General features: G+C 32.3%; 2 protein-coding genes across 2 annotated transcripts in view; one reads left to right on the top strand and one right to left on the bottom strand.

The window, feature by feature from the left end:
• DNAJC24 (DnaJ heat shock protein family (Hsp40) member C24) overlaps window positions 1-17,026 on the top strand; it is a 940,502-nt gene that overhangs the window by 810,010 nt on the left and 113,466 nt on the right. The gene's annotated exons all lie outside the window — the stretch shown is intronic.
• Window positions 14,166-17,026, bottom strand: part of LOC126936356 (doublecortin domain-containing protein 1-like) — a 56,052-nt gene continuing 53,191 nt past the window's right edge. The window contains exons 4-6 of the mRNA XM_050759063.1: window positions 16,263-16,532; window positions 14,877-15,033; window positions 14,166-14,406 (exon numbers count right to left, since the gene is read on the bottom strand). Of these exons, the coding sequence (XP_050615020.1) occupies window positions 14,179-14,406; window positions 14,877-15,033; window positions 16,263-16,532 (655 nt within the window). The 3' untranslated portion in view covers window positions 14,166-14,178. The remainder of the gene's footprint in view (window positions 14,407-14,876; window positions 15,034-16,262; window positions 16,533-17,026) is intronic.

Below are 17,026 nucleotides of genomic sequence, written 5' to 3'. Positions count from 1 at the left end.
AATAAGTCTCACAAGATCTGATGGTTTGATAAGGGGAAACTGTTTCATTTCGCTTTCATTCTCTCTCTTGCCCCCACCATGTGAGACATGCCTTTTCCCTGCCACTATGATTATGAGGCTTCCTCAGCCATGTGGAACTATAAGTCCAATAAACCTCTTTCTTTTGTAAATTGCCCAGTCTCAGGTATGTCTTTATCAGCAGCATGAAAATGGACTAACACAACAACTTTGCATTCCTGGGATAAAACTCACTTGATCATGATGTATTGTTGGATTTGATTTGTTAACACTTTATGAAGTAATTTTGCATCTATGGTTAGGAGGATAGTGGTATGAATTTTCTTTTCTAGTAATGTCTTTATAATGCTAGTCTCATCATGTGAGAGGGGAAGTTTTCCTGTTTTCTCTATTTTCTAAAAGGTTTGTGTACAACTGATATTATTTTCTCATGAAAGGTTGATAAAATTCACCAGTGAGATCATTTGGTTTTGGAATTTTGTTTTTTGAAAAGTTTTTAATTATAAATTTGATTTATTTAATACATACAGAGATTTTGAGATATAAATTTTCTTCTGTCTCAGTTTTGGTAATTTAGGTTGTATTAGAGTTCTATATCTAGAAGGACAAGACAAATAGGATAGGTGTATATATGAAAGGGAATTTAATGTCTATTAAAGATAATATATATATAATCTATTAAAGAAAGATAACATACATAATATTAAATATAGTCTATTAAGATAAATGTATTAAAGGGAGTTTTATGTCTACATTAAACAACTCTCCACAGCTAGAGAGTGAGTGATCTGATATATTTGGTTATTTATTTCTAATTTAATTCTTTTGTAGTCAGGAAACATTCTTAACATAATTTTAATCCTCTTAAATGTACTGGGAATGGCTCAATAAGCAGCAAAGGGTCTATAAAAGTGAATGTACCATGTATATTTAAGATAATTTCTTTGTGCATACCCAAATTTGTTTCTGGTATCATTTTCTTCCAGTGAAAAATATCCTTTAATATTTCTCATAGTATAGGTCTGCTAGATACAAGTGCTTCATATTCTGTTTGCCTGAGAATGCTTTTATTTGAAAGATTTTTTAAAGGTATTTTTACTGTAACACAAAATAAGATGACCAGTTTTTCTTTCGGCACTTTAAACATATTATTTCTCTCCACACTTTAAAGGTATCTGCTATCTTCTGTCTTGCATAATTTCTGAAGAGAAGTCAGTTTTTATTCTTACATATGTATCCCTGTAATTAATGTGTTTCCTCCCCTCTGGTTGCTTTTAAGCTTTCCTATTTATCATTGTTTACAGCAATGTGATTTATGTCCTTAATCTGGTTATCTTTCTAGTAGAGGTGCATTGAGCTTCTTAGATATGTGGGTTGTTTGCCATGAACTCAGGAAAAATTCTGACCATTATTACTTCAAATATTCACATTCTTCTCAGTCTTTCTAGGGCTCCAATTATACCTCTATTAGACTCATTGATATCCCACAAGTTACCGACACTCAGTCCTTGTTTTCGGTCCTTTCCTTTTGCTTCTCTGCACTGCAGTTTGGATAGCTTTATTGCCCTGTCTTGAAGTTCATTGATCTTTTCTTCTCTAATATCTAACCTGCTGTTAAACCCAGGTTTTTTTGTTTTTTGTTTTTTGTTTTTTTTCAGTTAAGATATTGTATTTTTTAGAACTAGAAGTTCCACTGGTTCTATTTTAAGTTTCCAGTTCTCTTTGCATTATATTCATGTTTTCTTTAAATACATGAACATATTTATAATCACTGTTTAAATGTCTTTTTTGGTTAACTCTATTTTGGGGTCTGTTTCTATTGATCAATTTTTCTTGTGGATATAAATTACCTTTACTGGAATCTTCATCAATTTGTCTAACAAGTTCAACAAGACCTCTCCTCTCCAACTGGTCAAAAGGCAAATGTCTCCTGACCCTGCACATATTCCCAGACTTGTTTCCCTTTTACATCCTAATTAGTTGTTCTTTTCCTGGCAGTTGTTTGTGTCAGGCCTTGTGGAGTTCACCCTATGCATAAGCAACTTAATAGCCAAAGACATGAGGGGATGCTTACACAAAATTTGAGAACTATTCTACAAAGAGTTCCCTCTTATGGTATTGCTCTGCAAATTTCAGCCACCTAGAACTTTGATGTCTTTCTCTTCAGTTTATGGGAACCACTGTGCTTTTCTTAGATTCTCTCTTCTCTCTCTCTCTCTCTCTCTCTCACTCTTTCCCACCCTCCCTCCCTCTCTCTCTACTACGATCCATAAATTCCTCCAGGTACAAAGACATAGTGAACTTTAGGACTCACTTCAACTTTTCCCCTTCTCTTAGGCATTATAGCTGATGCTTCCTGTTGTTTAATACCTAAAAATAGTTGTCAGATATTTTTTCCAGTTTTTCAGTTGTTTAGAATGGAATGGCTAGTCTGATACTAATTACTCCAACTGGAAACAGATGTCTTACATTTTTATTTTTGATGGTTATGTTAAATCATTTTTAAGACACGACACAGTAGGAATTAAAATTTAAGAAAAAGTAATATTAAGGGAAGTTTTGAATAATAAAGAATATTGCTCTTAAAATCAGAAAATGGGTTATAGTACCAGCTATTTTACTTGATCCACTTTGGATATGGTAGTTAGCTTGTCTAAGTTTCAGTTTTTTGAGTAGCTTGACTAGATTACTTCATAAAATCCTGTGATTCTAATGTCCAGAAACTCGATAAAATTCATCAAAGATTCTTTAATGATAAGGTATGCATGGACACGAATCTAATAAACACTTTAATGTAACCATTATTGTTACATATTCTTAAAAATTAAATACATTAAAATATAAAATGTGCATACAAAAACTATAAAATAATTTTAATAAAAAACACAAAAATACTGCACTCCAGCCTGGGCAACAGAGTGAGACTCCGCCTCAAAAAAAAAAAAAAAAAAAAAAAAACCACAGAAATACATTTTACCTTTCAAATTGAATGTCATGTTTATGTCTTTTTTTGGTTTTTTTTTAGATGGAGTATTGCTCTGTCACCCAGGCTGGAGTGCAGTGAAGTGATCTTGGCTCACTACAGCCTCTGCCTCTCAGGTTCAAACGATTCTCCTGCCTCAGCCTCCCAAATAGCTGGGATTACAGGCGCCCGCCACCATACCCAGCTAATTTTTGTATTTTTAGTAGAGACAGGGTTTCACTACGTTGGCCAGGCTGGTCTCGAACTCCTGACCTTAGGTGATCCGTCCACCTTGGCCTACCAAGGTGCTGGGATTATAGGCGTGAGCCACCGCGCCTGGCCATGTTTATGTCTCAACTGCCCCTAAATAATATTAAGGACTTTCCTTAACTACCATCAGTAAAGTAAATGAATCTTTAGACTGAAAATTCTCATTTGTTTTTATTTCTATTAAATACATTCTTTCTCTTTTTGCTTTTTTTAGAATTTCATTTAAGAAAAAAATCTGACTATAAATAATGACATAATATTCTAAAATAACTCAATTGTATAATCCTAGAAATTCACATTAAATAATGAAAAGGCAACTGGCTATTCATAGCCTCTTGAGAATAAACCATATTATCAAATTCCGTATTTTTAAAACTCTTCTTTTGTTTTTTTAATCAGATTTAATCTCTGGTTTAAAAAACTAGCCTAATTTTTAAATAACAATAATAAGTAGTATCAATGGACTTTTCCTCATATTTCATAAAAAGCTCTTTAAAGAAGTTCCAACATACTAATTATGCATGACCTCCTCTGTCGGAATCCATGTTGAGCATCCTTAATCAAATTTTGCTACCCCAGGTGCTCCTTTTTGAATCTCTGAAGATACTCTCTAAATTATTTTACCCACACTATTGGGAAAATCTCTGCTGCCATAGTTACTAATTTCTGTGTGAACATTCCACAATCATATCATTATATTGTGTTATTTCAATTGAATTGGGCCTCTTAAGCTTGAAATTTTTCTTACTTTTTTGTTTAAGCTTATTATGTTTTTTTAATTAATAAATGGTAAACATCATAGAAATACATATTTCTCCTGGCTTAAAGGCATCTAATAAAGTCTATTGCTTATTTATACCTTGAAATTCATATAGCAGTAATTCTCGCAATACTTATATGTTTTTTCAGTAATAACAGGAAAAAGTAATTACAATGAAATATGTTTACATATAAATATGAAGGGAGTATTTTTTCCTAAGCCAGACTTGCTACACATAACCACTCTTTTTCTGCCCGCTTGTAGATGTTTTCTATTTCCTGATTTCTGAACTCCCTGCACTCATTCTAATCTGACAACTAGTTATCTAATTTCCCCCAACCTCTTTTATTCTGTCTCACAAGTTTTTTTTTCTCTTAAATTATATGAGAAGTACAGGAGAACAAGCAAAAAGGAAGTCTGTGAAGATTTCCATCAATTAGTAAGTTTGAAATTTTAGAACACTGGAATAAGAATTCTCAAACTTTAGAGTGGCTAGGAATCATTTGGAGACATTTGTTGAAATTCAGATTACTAGGGCCCACACTCAAGAATTGCTAACTCAATAGGTGTGGTAGGGCCTAGGAGTCTGAACCTTTAACAGAAAAGCCAGATAATTCTGATGAAAGTGTTCTGTGGACCACACTTTGAAAAAACTGTGGGCCTTTTGCCTGCAGTAAGTATATGACGCCTCCAGGTAACAGAGGAAAAGTATTCTGTTCTCATTGAAGTAAGCTAACACTATGTTTGCCAAATTACGCTGCATAAACCCCAAGAAACTGGGAAAACAATTGGGATAGGAAGAAAATATTAGAATTATTCATTTTTATCTATAAAAATCAATAATTATTAATCAATTATTATCAATATTAAAAGATTGACACTTAACATTTATTTTCCAAAAAAGAGAACCAGAAAGGTGGGAAGATAATTAAGTGGTAAATGATTTAGCAGACCAGAAAAGTCAAAACTTAAACTAGTAAAAGTACATTTTATTTGTATTGCAGAACCCCAAAAAGGCTTATAAATTTGAGGCATTAGGTACCTCTAAAAGTTGGGCTAAAAACAGATTGACTACACAGAAAACAGATAAACCTCCAGAACCCTTCCCACATCAACCAGGTAGGCAACTATACTTTTGCTATCAGAAGAGAAGACACGAGATTTGTTCTCTGGAGAGACTAAACCTCTTACTGAAAAGAGGAGAATTAAATGAAAGTCTACATATTGAAAGTGAAACTCTTAACCCCCTTCTCCACTTGGCTAGTACACTGCTCAAATTGGCAGACTTTATTTGCTGAAATTGATTAACTCCAGAGAAAAGACACTGATAATTAGGAACCCAACCCCAATGAAAAATCCTAGTCAAAACATTCTCCAATGAAACCCATCTGTCAATAACACAAACCTATGCTCATAGCTTTTCAACCAACTTTTTGGTTCTTCAATTTTAAATATTGATGGAGGAGTAACTCATATTTAAAGTAAGTCTGTAGTCTGTAACATTAAAGACCAAAACCAAATAAAACAAAAGCAATGCCTCCAACCCCCCTCCAACTCCCCCCCCCCAAAAAAAACAGACGGTAAAGGAGAAGCAAAAGATTCACTGGGTTGGGAGGTAAAGATAAGCAAATCTCCCAGATAAGAAAATTAGAAGTTCAGTACATAAGATCCAACATAAAAAAGTAGGAGCTCCATAAAATAACAACAGAAAAACTACAGTAAAAGGATATTGTCAGAAATATATATAGTTCAATAAAACATCTCAAAAGAAAAGGATGACACTTTTCAAACTGAGAAGACATCCTGAGTATCCAGCACATCTTGAAAAAAAATTTGAACACTATCAATAAAGAGATGGTCCTAAATGTTTTCATCCTTTGTGTCACCTACAAAGGATGATGAATCAGTATGATATCAGACTTCTCAGCAGCAACACTAGCAACAAAAATCAATATAGCAATACTTTTAATGTTTGAAAGAAAAAATATTTCCCAAGATTTCAAAATATTCACCATCCATATTCTCTTTTTTGGGAAGCCACTGGAATATGCACACAGTAGAATAGATGAGGTACGGGAAAACTAGGGAACCAGGGAAAAGAAATCCAACACAGGAGAGAGAGAATGATAATTCTCAGGTTGATAGTAAAGACAGATCCCAGCATAGAGATCATAGAAAACAGCCAGTTCAAATGGGAGCAAGAGGACAGCGAATTTTTTTTTATTGTTTCATTCATTTCATTATCTTTTCCATCATTTTCTTCAGCACTGTAATTTCATGCTATTGGTGATAGTAGCAAACCAAGCAAAAACCCAAGTAAGTAAGATATAATTATTAACTACTGGAAAAAAATCAAACATTTTTCAGAAAGGAAATGCTATCTTGAATAATAAAATAATCCACACAGCCATCAATTATCTGAAAATGAATCCAAGATGTAATTGGAAGAGAATAAAACTTATCCACCAGGATGCTAATCTCAAAGTTGTGTATCCATATCAGCCATATTTCATTTCCCATTAATTTGGCATCTTATGCCCACAAACTTTTCTTAATACCTTTCTCAACCCATGAATATAGATGTTTAGCCTATATCCTATAGTAGCACATGCTGTGTGATTACTAAAACCATATCAAGTAATTCTAAAATCATCAGATTTAAATTGCAAAGAGATGTGCTATAGTTCTGGTATTCTAGAGTTTAGTAAAGAAATATATCATTTTGGCCCTCATTTCAAACTTCTTAATTACTTCCTAAAGTAAATAAACGGATTTCCTTTTGATTTTCTCCTTGTAATTAACATACAGTCATTTCCCCTTGGCTCTATTCTGTGCTCATAGAGGACTTTTATGCTTTAACTACCTTATTGTAACACTCATCCTCAATAATTCTCTTCTTATCCCATTGCAATAACCTTCACCATATTAGAATACTTTACACTCTACTTCAGTTTTACATTACTTAGTAGTAATTGAAAAATAGCTAACATTCCTAATGTTTTATCATAAAAGAGAAAATAATTTGTTTTTCTCTTAAGACTATGACACTTCCTTATTTCTATTACTGATTTGGTGTTTAATGTATAAATAGAGCATGATCCTATGATTATCAACAACACTTTCAAAATTTAAATTTTATTTACAAAATAATTAGCAAGTCTTATTTTTCCCTTCTAACAAGTTCTTATTGACACCCAAGATCAGCATTTTGTTGTCTCCTCTTCTTTACCTCATTCTTAAATGTGATACTGAGGCAAATATTTACTAATACATTTGTTACTAAATCATGTTCTATCATGAGTTCTATCATGAATTTGTGAAAATTCTTTAAATATTTTCTACATATTGTAAAAGAAAAATGCAAGCTAAAGACTTCCTTGATCATCCAGTTTTAAATAAATTCCTCTCTAGAGAAAAAAGCAAAATAGCAGTGGCATTTTTATTTATACTCAACCTTTCAACTAAGAACATATAATCTGTAAGAGTGACTATTACTCCAATTTTATCACTAAGGCATGGAATTACAGAGATTGAACTGAAGTGAACTCAAGAGGTTATCTAACCTAGCTTCTATCTCCAAGAATGACCGCATTTTAACAGTCCAAGAGATATGTCCATCTTCTCTATTTTTCAAAATCGCCAGGGAAGATGTTATAACTTGCCTCAGCAATTTGCTCTGCTGTGTAATATCCCTTAATATCATAATCCAAATCTGCAGATGAGAAGGAAACAAAACTCAGGTTTCCCAGCTCATTGGTAAATGCTCTTAACCAGTTGTGGTTGTAAAACAACCACAAAAACAAATAAATGAAGAAGTAGATATTTTGATTAAAATTCCAATATCTAGTCAACTATTCACCTGTTCCAAGCAACATTCAATTTGAAATAGTTTTGTATAACAAAATTATCTTGATTTCATAACAAAAATTTTCTATTAGAAAGAAAACTAATTTCTGTTAGGTGTATATTATGAGTCTCAAAGATGAGACTAGAAACATTTAATGGGAACTTTCTGGGTGCCAGGCATTGTACTCCATGCATAATATCACGTTAAATCCTCGCAGCAACTCTATGAAGTAGGTACTACTGTTATCTCTGTTTTTTTTTAGATGAAGAAACTGAGGCTCAGGGAAACAAAGGTGTCCAAGGCCTCATAGTTAGTGAATGGTGAAGCCAAGATTCAAGCCTAGGCATTTGGTTATGTTTTACTGTCTCTCATACATTCTCAACACATTTGTTACTATATTATTATTAGGTTGCTTTAAAATTGGTTGAAAAATCCTTATCTGTATAAAAATGTGTGTGTGTGTGTTTCAAATTCCCATTAGCTCCTCGGTATTTTTTTTAATATCAAAGATGTTTTAGAAAGTACAAACACCTTCTAAAAAACATGCGTTTGTATGACAAGTAATACTTTAACTTTTTTTTCATATGCCAGGTTTTTGTATCATCTTCTTTACTTCCCATAATACATTTGCGAGATGTAAACTTTTGTTTTGTTTTGTTTTTTGTTTTTTTGAGACAGAGTCTCGCTCTGTCACCAGGCTGGAGTGCAGTGGCATGATCTCAGCTCACTGCAACCTCTGCCTCCCGGGTTCAAGTAATTTTCTTGCCTCAGCCTCCTGAGTGTCTGGGACCACAGGCGCGTGCCACCATGCCCAGCTAATTTTTGTATTTTTAGTAGAGATGGGGTTTCCCCATGTTGGCCAGGATGCAGTTGATCTCTTAACCTCGTGATTTGCTTGTCTCGGCCTCCCAAAGTGCTGGGATTACAAGTGAGAGCCACCACACCTGGTTGAGGTGTAAATTACTATCCTCAATTTACAGATGAAGAAACTCAGGCTTAGTGAGATTAAGTGACTGGCCCAGGTTCACACTGTAGTTTGCTTTCCTGGCAGTGATGAAGAAAGTCGAAACAAAGTTTGTTATTTTTATTTTCCTGAACCCAGCCAGCTATTCTAGGAAGGTAAAAGTGGACATAAAGTTCTCACTAACTTTAAGTCTTAATTATGTTTATAAGACAGTATTCTAAGTTTTCTGTTTAGACCAGGGGTTTATAGACACTTAATTTTCAAATAATTTACCTTTATTAGAAATATCCAAGAGTCATTTAAAGTATTACTTCATCTATATTACAGATAAGGACATTGAACTACAAACCAGTTTGCCCAAGACCAGACACAGGGACTAGAATCTTGCAACATCATCCAACTTCGAGTCTAGTGTCCTTTAAAATAAACAATAATGCATTTCTCACAAATCTCCTAACAAGATATCTAAAGCCTTCAAAAGTGAAAAGTTCGAATAGCAAACCACTCAGAAAGCATAACTATAGAATATATAAATGAATTATCAGGTAAAGTAACAAGCAGCGTAGGCAGACAACTAAGTGATTTGCTTTAGAGGTAACTGTTTCATTTTCAATTTTGTAAAGGCATGCAAGTTAACAGAACAGTATAGGTTTGCAAGCATCTGTATAGTAAACAAATGCAGTCCCTGTGAATGAATATAATTCAACATTTTGTGGTTATGTCAAGAATTTAGGTGTTTTTCAATGATTTGGTATTTGACAATATAAAGAGATGCTGCCAGTCACATGCAGGCTATAGATTTTCCTACTGGCTAAGAACACTTTATTGGTCCATCTCATAATTGTCTTGAAATCCACACCTATTTTATATAGTAAGGATATTCTATTCTTTTATTTACAGATTTAAAACTTTGGAGTAGAAAATACATAAAATATTTTTCCTATAGTTTTACCCTCACTTACAGAAATAGAAGGATCATATGCTGTCTGAGAAGAAAATGGTTATTTTTTTCTCCATATAATGCCATCTTCCTCCTTTTGAATATATATAGAGTAGTGGAAGTTAAAATGTACAAACAATCTAACCTAATAAATACACTATTCAAACCAAAAGATAAAAGGGAATTTGGGAAAGTCAGTCCTAACTACTGTAGCTGACTGAATGCCCTGCAGGAGAACACCACAAAGGCTGGTATCTGCTTTGGCAAGACTAAAGCAGCCATTGGTGTAGGCAGCACTATAGCGTCTTGAGATCTAGCAGCAGAAATATTAAGGTATGATGTGATGTGAGTAGTGGGTCACCTATTGAAACTTGTGCTTTTAACATAACAATTTAAAAATCAACACATTCAGTAGACATAAAATGGAAGAGAATATAATGCATGAATCCAGGTTCATTAAACTAATGCATCTTTTGAAAAACAAATTATGACAGAACATTTCATTATGGACGCAGATATGAGAAAAAGTGTTATGCTGCTATTTAGAATGTGTCTTGTGTGTCGTGGAATTGAAATATTTCCAAATCATCAATAATTAAAATGATGAGAATCCATCATTTCACTGACACTTCTACATGAAAAGATGGCCTATTTTAAATGTGCTCACACATATTCTTGTCAATCACAAGCTGTCATAGCAAATTATTTCATTTTGTAGATCACATGGCAGTTAGTAGAAAATATCTAGGCTTAAATTTAGATCTTAGGTGTAGTATCAAGAATTCCTTTCATGCATTTTTTTCTGTGACTACATCTTTACAATACAGGATATAAAAGGTTTAAAATCTTATTCATAATACCAAGTTTCACTTCTTGTTAACAAAACTCAGGACTGAAATGAATCACTGTAAATGATAATTCTGAAAGCCCAGTAATAGAATAGGGTATATAGGAGAGAGTAGAAATATAAAACCAAAAAATTTTAAAGACAATCAGAGCTCCATACAATAGAACTTGGACCTAACGAATTAGGTCTAAACAGTGTTTTCCCCTCATCTTATTTAAGATATTCAGGTAAGCACAGGGCACGAACCATTTATTATGCTATGTTTGCATTACTTACATACAGCTTCCAGCAGTTATAAAGAAGCTGAACTCATAAACTCCATGGATCTGATCCAAGATCCATGTGCTGTGTCACAATTAAGCAGAAGATTCAGGAAACTGTGAATAAAACCTAAACCACATGGCCATGAATCAGAAAACTTAATATGCCTTTTCAAGCAATTCATTAACTGCATACTCATAATTTCAATGAATTATTAATAAATGTAAAAACTTCAAATGCCAGAAGTATAATACCTAATAAGGCATCATTTTCAACAGTATTTATATAAAATATTTCTATGTTCCTGATCTTTTCCTTATACAATTAATATTTCTGATTAAATATTCAACTTTAAAATGTAAGAATCATTCTAATACTGCATTTCAACAAGGAATGCTTCATGTCAGTCTTGACCTTGGCCTGACCTCCATATGAAAGCTTTGTGTTTCAAGGTATGTGATGAATAGCTCTCTGGCTTTCTATTAGATCCAATGCCACTGGTTGTCAACAGTGATGCTCAAAAGGCGTAGTAAAATAGTTAAAATATCAGAGATGTTCTGTCGGATTTTTTCTGTCTTAGTAAATCTGGAAATCGTTCTTAGGCAACTTCCTCTATCTACATTGCTTTTCCAATGAATAACGAAAACCAATGAAGTATGAAAATATAATGGCCAAAATATATACGGACTTGTTTGGCCTTCCAATGCCAGAAATAAAATAAGATCCATTTGATTTCTGTTGTAAAATAGTGTTCTCAGTTTGAAGGATTTATAACTTATCTACTCAGTTTAAGTTCCTTAAAGGCCAGGACTTTTATCCCTATGCTGGGGCACACATAGTAGGTACTCAGTAAAATATGTTTTTTTTAATTAAATCAAAATTTAAATCAGAGATGAAAGAATAATGATAAAAAAGAAATCAGACTATGAGCCACAGCTTTTATCTTTCTCTGACCTGGCCTAGTATCTAGCACATATAGACTCTCAATAAATGTTTATTGAATGAATAAAAGTCTGTAAATTAAAATAATGACCAGTTACCCATTGTATATAAAATATTTATGCTCATTTAGAAAGATACATCAGTAACAATCAATTCTGCCAACTGTTTTCCCCTATTTACCTTTAGCATGTTCAATTTTCCAACTTCTGATCATGTATCTTTAATCAACTTCTGATCATGCATCTACCACTTTCAAAGTTATTCATACAAGTTTTTATTTTAATGGTACATTTGTGGCTAGTTGGAAAATTATCGATTTATCTATAAAACAGATGACAGAAAGGTAATCTTCAAGCTGGTTTTGGTGGTTTGAAGAAGTGTATGTGAATATGTGAGTGATATATTGCATATCACTCACATCAAGTTAAATATTACCTTTCATATATAAATGTATATATATTTACATTTATATTCTTAACATTCTAAAAGAAACCAAACATCATTGTTTAAGCTTATCTATAAGCTTAACTTGGATGAATGGCTTTTCCCCATTATACTTATCCTAACTCTTTTTAATGGACATGAGATATGCTAGTCTGTGTCCAAGCTCACCTACAATTTCTTTTCTCAAAAGACAAGGCACATCTGCCACCTGCTCTACTCCGTGTCCCAGCAACAACTGTCGAGCAGCATAAAGATTGATTATCAGTCAAAAACCATTGCACAACACCAGATTTTGGTGGGTTAAGCTTGCTGATCCAGCAAGAGATGGTGTGAAATTTTCAGGAATGTGTGCCAACATTTTGGTGCTAAAAGAACAGCAGTGCATGTCACAGTGAAACACAGCCAAAGATATGCAGACAAAGCAGAGAAGTTTTTTGTTCTGGACTTGGCTTTTGAAAAGGATAAAAGAGAAAACAAAAAGTAGGAGGAAATTAGTTAGTACATTTAAAAATCATCCACCAAGCTCAGTCATGTGTGTGACATTATTATTTTAGGAATACATGTCCAGGAGATTTTCTTCTTAGCTTAGCTGTAAATAAGTTTTATATGTCTCTTCCACAATACCATTATTCATATGAAAGGCAAGCATTTCTTATGAATAACAATAATCAAGGATCTTAATGAAGCAATCATTACAAATATATCTGAATTTTTTAAAGTCACAGAAAAGTATTTTCCCACTAAGACTCATGTTTTTATATAAGCAAATGATTCAACTAATATAAAATTAAGGCAGCCAGCCATATTTTAAACTTAAAGCAAAATGTGAAAAATATATGAGTTTACACTATCAGATAGGTAATTTTCAATGAGCATTATAGCAACAAGCTTCTTCACAAGAACCAAATTATCTTAAATTTTCTATTGAATTCAAGAAATTGCTTATTTCCTGAAGATAAAGTTTATATAAAAGAGAAATGCTAGTATGACTTTATACAGTAACATTAACAGAAGGGAGATTTTCATCACCTCATCTGTAATGAACTCCAGAATTACTTTTATTCTACTTATGCAATTACTGCCTTGACTTGCCTTTGATTCACTAGCTTTATAGAAGTTGCAGGAAAAAATTACTTCTAAGAAAGTATAAAAAGCATAGGAAAGTACAGCAGTTAGACACACTGAATTTTTATGGCAAAGTCCTTATTCCTCATGTTATTTAAATCTGATTACCATACATAGCACTTGATACCAAACTCTGGGTACAACATGCTTGGAAGAATATTCTTAGATAGTAGTGCTTTTATTTCTCTCTTAAAATGTATTCTTATCCACTGAAGAAAAAAATAATGCTTTTTTTTTTTTTAATTTTAGAAAATCTCCACATTTCTGAAATGTTGAAAGAAATGAACTTTTTGGCAAACCTTAATTGAAAATATGTGTAGGATTGTATTATACATTTTAAGGTAAAAAATAATCAAGCTGGAACATTTATTATGAAATGTGTTATTAGAAGAATCATATGTATATAAGAAATGTATATTCATTATTGGCCACATTTTCATAATTATGTTGATACTATCTGAAAAAACACCAAGAATGTAAATGAATAAATGATACTTGAAACTTTGAACTATTTTCTGAGAGAATAAGTCTAATGAATTATGTCTATTGAGTGTCACAGAAACTAAACAGTAAATTCAATAATCTCTGATTTAATTTATTATATTTTCACCATTTAACCTCCTGCAGGCTCCCTAATGTCTATTCAGATCTATATTAAATTAAGCACCAATGCTAATGAAGGGCAATAAACGTGGCTGTCAGTGGATTTTTCTTTCATTAAGCACATTATCCTCTTACTGAGCTGTAAATGCGTAAACATTAGTTTTGTTAAACCATGCAAAAAAGACAGGATGAAAATCATTTTTTAATTGCACCCCAATTCAGTATGTGTGGGGGTAGGGTATTTTTTAAATCTTTTTTACCTTTAATTTTTTTGAGTGGATTTAAAAAGGGCTCTCCCGTTGAAACATAAACATCGGCTTCATGGGGTATATCTTCAGGTTTGAGGGCTTCCTTGCCGTCTGCCAAGAACACTCGTCTTGCGGCCATGTTCAGATTCAGCTTTTCTGTGCACTGTTCCAGCAGCTAGAAGAAAGCAAGAGGTAAGTCAAAGTGATTTACGACAAAGAAAGTAATATATTTTCCTCAAAACGAAAGGTTCTAATGATCAAAATAGAAACCCAACTGAGTCACTTGCCAAGTTTAGTAACTTGACCAATACAGTTATTTTCTAGCAGTTGAAAATATAGAAATAAAAGGTAAGTCACAGCATGAAGCATATCTAATTATTGACTAATTTTAATATTTAAAAGATCTGTCATTTTAATAACTCTACAAGGTATAATGCCATTGCATCTGTTTAATTAAATACACTATTTATATATTGAATTTTTTTAAAAAAGAGTGAAATTCCTATGAAATCTACATATATACAAGCAATCTGCAGATTCAGATTCTTAAAAAGAAAATATTAACAATAATTTTCTCAATTTTTATATTATAAAGAGAATAAGGGAAAAAAAATAAAGCTCAGAAAACTTTGGAACACTAGTTACCAAGGTGATGGTTGGTACAGTAACTTTGGCAAAGACTGTTCTAGATCCATTTTTGTAAGCTGTTACTTTAATCACTCTTGGTTGAAGTTTGTGTCTTTGAGACAATCTCTGCCAATTCCAGGCTGACTGAAATTTTAAAGAAGAGAACTCTGCAACCCTGAAGAAAAAGAAAAACAGAAAAATTGATGCATGCTAATTAATAAAAATTTTTAAATAAATATTATCCTGGAATTTTTTAAACAGGTATAAGCACTAAAGATTGTTCCTATGTATGTAAGTATACCTAACAAAACTTTTTATAGGATAAGATTGTTGTTACAGAATAACACTGTCACTATTTAAATATTCAAAAAAATTTTAAACACGGTGTTTGCCAAAACTGCTCATATAAATCAGAATAAATGATTTTTTATCACTTTACTTATAAAACACAACAGTCCTTTAAAAAATATATATATCATATGCAACTAAAAATTATATATATATGATATGTTCTGATAGCAAAAAATAGTAATATGGTCTCAATATCATGAAACAGCAAATGGCTAAGATTCTACACAAGTTTCATGTTTATCAAAATTCTTTAATTTTTTAAAAAATGATTTAAAATTCAAAAATATTTTGATTTTAAAATTTTGATTCCAAGTTTAATTGTATTGCTCTTATTTCAAATTGTCTGGAAGTGGTGAAAGTGAAGATTTCTAAGATTCATCTTCGGGCAAAACTAATTTTGATCTTTATGATTTTTCTCAGCAAAAGTATGTGGTAAACTAACATGTCAAATTTTCTTCATAATTCTCTAACCAAGTTAATTTGTAATGCCACAGAAGAAGAGTAAACATTTTAAAATTAAAATGTCACGTAAGTTAAAAACACAACATATTCACATATTCAAATATCTGAAAATAGTGGGGTATTAGTTTCTTGGCTTGATTGGTATTAGTTTTTACCAATATTTTCTTCTGTCTATGAACTCTTGTGTTAACAGTTTACGATAACAATCTTGACGTGAAAACATATTTACAAAATGGTTTTATAATAATGTCATTCAATTCTGTTTCAAACTATTGGTTAAATACCAAAAGAAAGCATTTTTATTTTTAAATAAGTTCGTGTGAGCAAAGATATTTCATGATCCTAGCCTGATTCTGCTTCAAATATTCTTTTCAGAGTTTCTGATTACCCAGGTTGAAGTATATCTCATATTTCCCACAGTGTAATTAACAACATTCTACTCTAGTGCTTTCAAAGAAAAAAACAAAAACAAAACCATAGAGATGTGTTACATTTTAATGTCTGAGATAGTCAATTGAAACATTATAAATTCTGCTCAAAGGAAAGAACTTCAACAGTAGGTTAAAAAGAACAGAGAACAGCTTTGATTACCTCAGTTGACCCACTGGAGCACTGACAGGTCTGTTTCTCTTGGATGCTGATATAAAACAAGAATTCTTTTTACTGTTTGATTTGTAGCTATCTAGGTCTGATATTTCATCATGGCTGTGATCTGATGCTGTTTGATGTGTGGAGTAATCTTGAAGTCCTGACCCTTCTGGTACTGCTGCTGAATGCACAAGTCTGTTGGGGCCAAACTGAGGCTGCAAATAATCATCAGTAGTTTTAATAACTGCTTTTGCTTGGGATGACATAAACTCTCTGGAAGAAACAATGCATGGAAGAATATAATTAATTGACTTGTAATCATTTATTAACAAATACCACATAATAACGAGTTATGTGCTATGTGCTACACAAAATACTACACACTTAGCCATTATTTTGTTTAATGCCTACAATATTCCTGGGAAGTGGTTATTATTTTTATTCCCATTTTACAGATTTAAGAAATTGAGACTCAGTGGGGTTAATTAACTTGCCCAATCAGTAACTGACAAGGTGGAAATTTGAACCCAAGCCTGTCCTGAAATAAAATCCACATTCATAACTATTAAGCTTCATTGCTTTACTTAATTCAACCAAAAGGAAGCTTGCATAATGTTTAAAACAATGTAAGTATTATTTTTAAATTCTTAGATCCACTTTATTTTCTAATACTTACTTAGCACTCTGCTGTTAAAAAATATGTGGGTCCTACCCTCAAGAAACTTGCAAATAATCCCCCAATATAGAATATATGTTAAATAAACTGA

Source organism: Macaca thibetana, chromosome 14 (genome assembly GCF_024542745.1).
Source record: "Macaca thibetana thibetana isolate TM-01 chromosome 14, ASM2454274v1, whole genome shotgun sequence".
Taxonomy (NCBI): domain Eukaryota; kingdom Metazoa; phylum Chordata; class Mammalia; order Primates; family Cercopithecidae; genus Macaca; species Macaca thibetana.
This window is presented reverse-complemented; position numbering and strand designations above follow the sequence as displayed.